Below are 10,636 nucleotides of genomic sequence, written 5' to 3'. Positions count from 1 at the left end.
TTTTGCTATATCGCATCCACCTGATATCTGAATTAATATATTAATATTTTTGTCATATCACATCCCGTTCAGGTTTTTACTACGGGTTACGTTTTGTTTTCTTGCATACTTTTAAACAAACATATTAATGACAAAATTATTTCTATTAAGCTGTCGAAAATCACGACATATATACTAAAATAACGAACCGTTTCAACAAAGGAATTGAGACCCCGCAACGCGGGGTCCAAAATTTTCTAGTTGGGAAGTATGCGTAACATATTGGGTTTAATTAGATGAAACCTTAAAAGTTAAAGTATATCAAATAGTTGTACACTTATCATAAAAATTTAAAGGTAAACTTTTGATATAAAAAGTGCACATTTTCAATGCATATTAAGTACAACCCTAAAGACTAACATTTAGCCTTTTTCCAAATCTATACTCCATTAATAAGCAAACTACCCCACCCCCTTTTAACACCTCTACCTTTAAAATGTCTTTTATGCCCTCCTAATTTACACTACCCTATTTTTTCTCCATCACGCTCATTACACACACATACGTTCATCCGATTTTCTCTCCCTCCCCTCTTCTCTGATTTTCTCCCCCCATAAACACCATCCACCACCGCCCCAAATACCACCATCTACTGCCGCCGGCTTATTTTTTTTTTTCTTTTTCATCGCCGCCGCCCCACAAACCACCATCAAACCACCGGCATTTTTTTCTTATTCTCCGCTGCATCGCGCGGGTATAACGCTAGTGTATATATATATAGTTTGTTTTGATTTAAACTTGCTGGAGGCAATTTTAACCAGTGATTTGCTAGACCTCCAACCTCATCCTCATGGGAAATAACTTGAGATGAGAAACCCAAAACCCGAACCTCAGATTTTGAGAAAAATTCACCTCCAGAACTCACATAGTGAATTTAGAAGATACATCTGGCCGATTTAATTTTTTAGAAGTTGGATATATATATATATATATATGGTGACAATCAAACGAGAACGATATTAAAATGAGAACAAATGAGAACACTTAAAAACTACATTTTGATGCATTAAAAGTCCATAAAATTGACATAGTCCATAATATATATATATATATATTCAGAAATATGATGATGACGTACATATAGATTCCACTTATTTTATCGATTAATATTAAAAATGTTATCAATCATGTATATTTTTAGGCATGTTAGTAAATCTAGAAAGTAAAGTAACTCCAATGCCTACGGTGTATGGGGGAGGTTTTTCGGGTTGTACTAAAGGTAGAAAAGGACCTCCAGCCTTGCTGGGCATGGGGATCGAACCCATGATCTCTGTCTGCAAAGACAAGAGCTCCAACCACTGATTCAACCCAACTAGTCCCGCATGTTAGTAAGTCTGTTTATCATTATTTTTAAAAAAGTTTATAATAATTTAAGCAGTCAAAATTGTAAAGTTTAAATATTATGGATAAATGTGAACAAAATAAACGAACATTAGTGAGTGAACATTTATGGTCATAATGAATTAGAGGGTGTTTGAGATTGCGTTATAAAGTGATTATCTAATTATTACGTTTGTAAAACGCAAATAATCTAAATAAGTGTTTGTATGGAAAAGTGATTTTTGGCTATCAAAACGCAGTTTTGGAGAAACATGTGCCTACATGCTTTTTCAAAACGCAACACATAATCTATTTTGAAAACACAGATTTTGTTTTGTAATCGCAATACCAAACACCCCTTTAATGTGAATCCTATATCTACGGTCGTTCATTTAGTTAAATAGTTAAATGGGTTAAACCCCAGTGGCCAGGGGTGTTTCACTAAACCTGTTATGCGGGGCCCCGGGGAAGTTTACTCCAAGGTCTCGAGTTCGAGCCTTGGTAAGTTCTCCTCGACGGCATTTTCCAATAAAGGAGGTGGTATGGTGAAAAAGGCTATTTAAGATCTGCTTAGTGCGGGACCTTTTCGTTGTGCGATTAGCACACAACATATGCGTCTGAGATAAAATTCACTTGTCAAATAAAAAATAAATAAAAAAATACTTAAATGTATGGATTTTTTTTGTTGATGTTCATTCAATGCACTTCTCACCAAATGTTTTTGTTAAGGTTTGTTAGGCTGTGGAGAGTGGAGTGACTCTACCCTTGGTTCGCCGGGTGGATCACCCACTACATTACCCCAACTAGGTGAATTGGTAAAAAAATTTGTTTGGCCAAACTTATATATATCACCTGATATATTCTTTGACCATATTTATCAACTTTCTCTCTTTCTCTCTCTTACCTTTTCACTTCCCAACCAATCATTTAATATCATTTGTTGAAATTCTCCTTCCCCAACTAGATAGCTCCACTCCACATTTTTATAAGGCTACCCAATGTGTGGCTTGGCGCCACATGGCGCGAGTCTCCTCTACTTAGGATAGTTCCACTCCTCTTAGACTTAGTTTGTTTACTTAAAACAATCTTGAAACTCACCAACCCATTTGACATCAAAGCGTGCAATCTGCTAGTCAATTTGACAGGTTAACCCTTTAACCAATTCACTAACCTGACAACCTTGTTCTAATCAGGTTGGTAGGTTGTGGGTTAGTCTTGAATTTTTTTAACCGGGTCTATGTAAAAGGGGCGTACTATTGACACCAAGGAATTTGGCTATTGACACCATACCTCAAAAGGGGCGAAATTCGCCCCTTCTGACTTGAAAATTCGCCCCTTCTGCTAGTGACGGTCAACCTTTATTCAACGTCATTAATTAATTTTGACTTTACCTTGGGCAGAAGGGGCGAAATATCTTGGGCAGAAGGGGCGAAATTCGCCTCTTTTGTGTATATATTTAAATTCCTAATCCATACATACTAGAGGTGCGCAAAAACCGATCCGAAAAACCAAAAACAGAAATAAAGATAAAACCGAACCAAGAAACCGAAAACCAAATAAAGGATTGGTTTGGTTTTGGTCTTCTAGAAACCGAAAGGATCGGTTCGGGTTTCGGTTTCATATATAAAACCGAAACGAACGGAAATCATATATGACTTAACTTATTATATATCTGTGTTCTAGTGTTAATATTTAGTACATGGTCTTATGGTTCATTCAAACATTAAAGAAGAAGATGTGGAAGTATCAATATACTCACTGATGATATACCCACACGGAGCTTTAGCTCCGTACCCGAAGGAGAATACGAAGTCATCTTTGTACAGGTAAAAACACTTATACCCATAATGGAGCTCGATCTCCGCTTAACATGACTACCCCGAAAAAGGTAACGAATACCCAGCTCCGAGGAGATATACAAGAAAGATCGGATAAAGATCTTTCCCATGATAATCTTATTAAACATATATCGAAGCTCCGATATACTCGGACACAATTTGGTAACAAGATTACCACAAATCTCCTCAAGAAGGAAACAAGATATTCACAAAGGAGGAAAAGATTTACCCTAATTCTCTTACCATCTTCTCCAAGTTATTTACCCTCTATATAAATAGAGGACGAAGCCCACGGCAAAAATATAATCAACAATACATTCGATATACAAAACCCTACAAATCATTCATAGTTTATTGACCTTTGTATAAACCCTAAACAAAACCCACAAACCCTAAGTCGAACATAACGACTTAGGACCAATAAATCATAGGCGTAAAGCGGTCTCCAACCCTCTGACCGTAAGGGAATCGCCGATAAACACCAACAACCACACTCACACATCCGGTTGGACCATAGTGCGATTATTTGATCAAACACTCATTATGTTTGAAAACGAGAACATGATTATAATAATCTTATTCATGCAATCTTCTTTCACTGTTGTTAATATCTTTGAAAGTATATTCTGGTTCTTTAGATTAACGTAGCCATTATGGTTCTTTTATCATCAATACTCTTATTTATACTATCTGCGATTTCAAAACCAAAAACTGAATCCACAGATTGGTTTGGTTTTGGTCTTCTAGAAACCAAATGGATCGGTTCGGCTTCAATTTCATATATAAAAACCAATGGTAAAAACTGAACCGGCTTAAGTAATACTATGTCCTTACGTGTTCTTCTTCAGCCGGAGATAAACGTCTAGCAAACGCATGACCATACATATCATCCGTGTCATAATTATGTGTATGATATATCACATTTACTCTCCAATCATATGCCTTTGAATAATGACCATGCAACTTGAAAGGACAATTACAATAAAACTTTTTTTGATGCTCGTCCTCCTCTTACGGTATACTCTACCACCATCACACATGAATAATACCATAGAAATATCATCGGCTGCTTCTTTGTTTGATCTACCCTTGACTAGGAAATAAAACCACATTTTATATAGTTATGAGTTATGACACTATTACACAAATGTAAATAGGACACCCTAAATAAAATCCGTTATTCTTATTGACTGGAACATATTAAGGCCACCTAAATAAAGCACCCTAAATAGAACCCGTTTTTCTTATTAACCGGGACATATTAAAGGCACCCAAACAATAACCCTAAATAAAACCTTCTTTTTTCAACACCGGTCATATTAAAACCACTTTTAGGAATCCTAATGAAACCCCAAGTTAAATAGAATTTGATTTTTGGTGTAAGACCATGGCCAACGTCCCGCCCTATTTCTCCTTAAATTTTTTAAACATTGGTCTTTCCCCCCCTCAAATTAGATTTTCTCAAAATCAAAATCATACCCTTAAAAAAAATCAAAATCATACATACTAGCTATCTCTATCCTCCTTAACTCATTTTAATCCCATTGAATTAAAATGTCTCGTTGAGCATTCTCTTATAATCATGTATGTCTTTTTTATCTTTTTCAAATTAGCCTCCACTTACTATTAGGGCTGATATTGTCAGATAAAAGGGGCGAATCTGTGAATGTCTTTCGTCCGTTCTGCCTTTGCATTGTCGGATAAAAGTGACATACAGGTAATAGGGGTATGAGAAAAATTGTTGAAATTGTGTGAACTTTCGTTTTCCCGACTAACCATATGTCTTCGGATCTTTGAGCCTGTAGGGTCATAAACAATTGAACATATATAATATTTAACCATAAAGCTACAGAATGATATTTGATCATTTACGCATTTAATTAAATAGTTTTAATTAATTTATACGTTTATAAATTAACGCGAGTTAATTGAGGATAAACAGATAAAACGACAACCGTTATTTATAGTAGTCGATTAAAGTTAGTTTTAATTAATTGATAAATAACTTATTAATTAAATGAGTTTAATTAATTAATTGAGTTAACAGGTTGGATAATTAATAAATGTCCATATTTAATTAATAATTAATTAATTAAATAAGGAAAGTCCGGTCCGACCCACATATCCCCATGGGGAGGTTCTAGATCAATCCTAGGAGGGGAAGGATGAAATTTGCAAGGGAGTTTTAGGGTTTTTGGTTTCATAATTTGATTAGAAGACTTCCCTATAAATACCTTAAGAAATCCCTAATTAATTCATTTATTCATGAATCCCTAACACACACATAAAGGTGAAAATCTTATTTCTCCCTTTTGTGTGTGTCAAACAAAACATTCCAAAATAAGCAAAACCCCAAAATTGTTTTAGCTATAAAGGTTCGAATTCCACTAGGTGGAATTGTAAGGGTTTCGTTTGTTGCGGTCGTAAGCTTCAAGGTGTCTAGGAGATCTTTCGTTAAGACATTGTTCGTGTATGCACTTACGGAGGGTTCTACACTTGGAATCTCATTTCCGAAATCTTCCACATCATGAGGGATCTTGTCTACCGCAACGAGGTCAGTTTTGTATTTATTAAGTTACTTATATTGCATTGCATGGTGATCTTGGTCCGATATGTTAGAACTATTAAATGTCTCTTAAAATATTACCACACGTTTTTAATAGTTGCTAACACTTTATTAACACGCTTCCGCTTAGCAATTTGATTCGTATTTTAAAATTTGTTTTAAAACTGGGTCGTTACCCGACCCGTTTTATGTTAGCCGGTTAATGAAATCCCAACAAAAGTGTGGGGTCAGATGGGGCAAATTTCGCCCCTTTTGCTTATAAATTCGCCCCTTCTGCTCAAAATTTTGCCCATTCTGCTTTGACATATCGGGTTGAAGTGACATAAAGTTGACAACATTATAATAAAAAATATCAGGTCAGATAGGGCAAAATTCGCCCCTTTTGCTCTTAAAATTCGCCCCTTTTGAGGGATGTCAATAAAAAAAAAAAAAGGTGTCAATAAGAAGCCCATGTAAAATATTTCCAACATCTAAACTCGAACATGAAAGTAATTAATGGTTTTCTTAAAATGGTGGGAAGTTGTGAAGTTTGGAGTTTTATAGCACTAAAGTCAAGACTTGACAAATTTGAACACAAAAGCACTCAAACACACTTCCAAGTCAACATTATCAACCCCCTCTCTCTCTTTTTTTGTGAGAGCAAATTTTATCATGGCCAAAAAGCAGGAAAATTACTCTGTTACAGTACCATTACTGATTAGCTATGGAGATGTTGGAAAAAAGGCTGTAAAGGAGGAGGAGCAATACACAAACATAGGCACTGCTTCTTTCATCAGTACTTGTTTCAATTGTCTCAATGCTCTCTCAGGTTTTTCTTCTTTCAACTCCCTTGTTTTTATTACGTATAGACATATAGTCATATACATATTCGATATGATATAATATAATCTTTGCTGAAGCTCACCAGTAAACTAATCAAATTATTGCTTACTGCATTTATGGTTGGTCATAATACGAAATCAATCTCTAGAAATAAAATAAAACACGATTATAATAACATGATGATGTAAAAAGAAAATGAAAATGCATTCTCCTTTTCCGAATGGATTATTGCGTTTTGGTACACTAATTTACAATACACCGTTAAGCCTATAGTATGGTTTTTTAGGTTTGCTACATTTCAAGATAGTTACTTATGGTTGGATACAAGTGTAGCTAAAAAAACAAATCACCATCTTTTTTTTTGATGAATTGTAACATAACTGTTGTTAATACAAATTCAAGAGGTACTGCCCTCTTTTTCTTTCTTTTTTTTTTTTCTTTTTTAAAAAAAAAATGTAGATCATATCATCAGTGCTCTATCTTTACTAGATAGCTTGAACAAATATTGTATTCATTTTCACTATCTATCTTACTTGCATTTAAGTTTAACTTTGCATCTTTTTCAACAAAGAAAGAGTTTAGCTCTTTGGATCTCAAAACTCTCACCAAACAACTTGCCTAGTCAAAGTCAAATTAAAGCTTAATTGCCTCTTTTTCTGCAAGCTTGGATATAATTCTTAATTGTGCTTTAACTAAGGCATCTTGAAATCTGCAATCGATTCCGGTCATTGCACTCGTCAAAAAAATCTTTTCATTTATTACTAAATATAGTAAGATTTGCTGTTCCAAAAAAAAAAATAAAAAATACTCGTAGTACGAGCAGTAACATTTAGTATAATCTGAAATAATATATACTCCCTTATAAAAGAAAACTGACTCATCTCATTAAACTTTTAAGAACCTGATATGTTTAATTTAGCCTCCATATTAATACATCTCTATATTAATTATATACACTATGACTAAAATACTCTTACAAAAGTTTCACACTTTATTAAAATTGTCTTTGTTTGTCAAATATATATATATATATATATATTTTGTTATTGTCAAAAACTATCATACAAATAAAAATTCTGATTAAATATATGATTTGAAATTAACATTGTCACAACACCTCGAACATTGTCTATTTTTGCTGCTGCAACGCGCGGATACCCATCTACTATATTCATACACTGTTATATTAGTATTTCTTGCCATACTCTACCTTTAAATTCTTCTTTTATTTTTTATATTAATATAAGTTTTACTGATAACACGGAGATTATTAGTGAGCTAAAAGTAAGTAATGGTAATACCCACATGGTAACATATACAATTTATGTGTTATAAAAGTGTTTGACCCTCACAAACTCCATGGGCACATGGTTATTATTAAATTCGGACCCAATTCCCAAGGGTTTGATATATGATCGAGCTAATTAATTGTATCTCATCATGTGAAAAGTGAGAAAAAATCTTAGAAGTGTATGTCATGCGAGTCATGGATCAAGGTTTTATGTCATGCGTATGGACTATGTACCAAATTCCCAAAGGTTTTATGTCATGGGAAAAATTAGTTGTGATTTTAGAAATATAAAAAACTTTTAAAAAAAGGTTAATGATACTTCATTTACATTTTTACCTTTGGCCTTTGAGTATGGTTACTTACCTCTTACACTTTACTATTCTTTTCCTGTTTGGCCGGAGAATTTATGAAAGTAGTCTCTTTACCTTTGGGTAAAGACAAGACTGTCCTCATTTTACCTCCTCATACCCGTTTTGGCAGGGATTGGGTATTGTTGTTGTTGTTGTTGTATTTAGTGAATTGTTTACATACATGTAAAGAAATATAATATTATCGCTTTGGTGATTTTTAATCTTAGGAGTTGGAATACTTTCAATTCCATACGCATTGGCGTCAGGAGGATGGTTAAGCTTGATACTACTTTTTGTAATTGCTGGCTCAACCTTCTACACAGGATTGCTAATCAAAAGATGTATGCATCTTGATTCAACAATAAGAAGTTACACTGACTTGGGCGATCGTGCATTTGGGAAAACAGGGAGGATGATAGTATCTGTTGCTATGAATGTCGAACTCTACTTAGTTGCGGCCGGCTTCATGATCCTAGAAGGTGATAACTTGAGTAACTTATTCCCAAACATGGACTTTGATATTTATGGCACTCATATTGGTGCAAAAAGTGGATTTGTGGTTCTATTTGCTATCATTGTACTTCCAACTAGTTGGTTAAACAGCATGAGTCTTCTTTCCTACATATCAGCTAGTGGTGTTCTAGCGTCCGTGGTCATCCTATGCTCGATTTTTTGGGCTGGTGCATTTGATGGTATTGGGTTTCAAGTAACTGGTAAAGCCGTAAACTGGAATGGTATCCCATCAGCCATAAGCTTATATGCATTCTGCTACTGTGCTCATCCAGTTTTCCCTACCCTGTATACTTCCATGAGAAACAAACGGCAATTCTCAAAGGTATAGATAAGACATTTGTCCAAATTTTGGCTTATACACGGTCCGTGTCAATGATCATCAATATAAATAACGCACAATGACTTTAGTCTTTTAACATTTTGAAGAAAAATATACTGACTAAGGCTAGAAGGACTAGTTATGATAATGCAATGAGGCTTGGTTTCGTAACGAGGCCAAGGGCTCTGAACGGCTAGTATATCATTTGTCTCTATTAGTACTAAATCTATTTTGCCAATGGGGTTGGTGGCCCATTGGTAATGTTTTTGACATCCCATATTTGTGGGGTGGATAAATGGGGGTTTTCGAAAGTCTTGGGTTTCATTCAAGGCTTTGTGTAATTTAAAAGTATGAAACTATGAATAGGATAGTATGCCTTTCAGGAAAAAGTACTAAATCTATTTTGATTTTCTACATTGCAGGTCATGATAGTCTGTTTTGCCTTCTGTACATTTACTTACACATTGATGGCGGTTATTGGCTACCTTATGTTTGGTTCTGATGTACAGTCACAAATTACCTTAAACCTTCCTACCAACAATATAAGCTCAAAAGTGGCCATATGGACCACCCTTGTTACTCCAATAGCCAAATATGCGCTAATGCTCACACCAGTTGTCAACACCATTGAAGCTTGGTTTTTGCCTTCTTGCAACCACAGGTCTCGTAGTTTCTTAATAAGGACTATCTTGATGATAAGCACGGTCATCATAGCCCTGTCTGTCCCCTTTTTTGGTTATCTAATGTCACTCGTGGGAGCACTCTTAAGCGTCACAACTTCGTTAACAATACCATGCTTGTGCTACTTGAAAATTTCAGGGACTTATGGGAGAGTTGGAGTTGAGATGGTGATTGTTTGGTTGGTTGTGTTAATTGGCCTAATTGTGGCTGCCGTGGGTACTTACGTATCATTCATGGATATTATAATCAACCTAGGAGCAACAAGTTAACTTTCGAGCTATCTTTTAGCGAGTGTTAATTGCAAATAGTCAAGTTCCCAAGTATAACAATATGTAACAGATCACAGTTCTGCAATGAAGTACAAATCCATTAGGTAATCACTCGCTAACTTTTAGCTTAGCCCGTGTGTTATTGTTTTGCATTTTGTTTTTAAGTCATACAAGAGAACTGCATCTATCACTGGGAGTGATCACTTACTCTTCTTTTTAATTGTTTCTTTTCGATGCTTAAAAATGTTGATATGGTCGATTAGACTGTTGGAACTTGGAAGACTTGATGTCAAAAACAAAGTCGTATATATTTTAGTGGGTCACACATATTATTTTAGTGTTATTGGGTCATTAGTATAAGGCTATTCGGTTTGGGCCATAGGTTGACAAACTCTTTTTATATAAATAAAGCCTTGTGTTGGAGGGCCTTTTCTATCACTTAGGTAGAAAATGAAAACAACCATTTTCTTTTATGCCTATATCTCAACCTTCCTCGTACACCATCAAGGTATTGGGGCTCCAAACCTGCGAAAGGCGTTACTAAAGCAGTTTTTTTCTTTCTTTTAAAGCCTTGTGTTGTATATGAAAAGTTGCCACTGATTCATTATTTATCAGTTATACCGGATTA

At 34.9% G+C, this 10,636-nt stretch overlaps 1 protein-coding gene across 1 annotated transcript; it reads left to right on the top strand.

Moving 5' to 3' along the window:
• Positions 1–6,412: 6,412 nt before the first annotated feature.
• LOC122590002 (amino acid transporter AVT1I-like) lies at positions 6,413–10,180 on the top strand. Its single transcript, XM_043762338.1, has 3 exons — positions 6,413–6,571; positions 8,454–9,061; positions 9,481–10,180. The coding sequence occupies exons 1-3, from the start codon at positions 6,415–6,417 to the stop codon at positions 10,006–10,008; spliced, it is 1,293 nt and encodes a 430-aa protein (XP_043618273.1). The 5' UTR covers positions 6,413–6,414; the 3' UTR covers positions 10,009–10,180.
• Positions 10,181–10,636: the final 456 nt, after the last annotated feature.

This window comes from Erigeron canadensis, chromosome 2 (genome assembly GCF_010389155.1).
Source record: "Erigeron canadensis isolate Cc75 chromosome 2, C_canadensis_v1, whole genome shotgun sequence".
Classification (NCBI taxonomy): domain Eukaryota; kingdom Viridiplantae; phylum Streptophyta; class Magnoliopsida; order Asterales; family Asteraceae; genus Erigeron; species Erigeron canadensis.
Note: the sequence above shows the minus strand (reverse complement) of the source record. Positions and strands in the feature narration are given on the sequence as shown.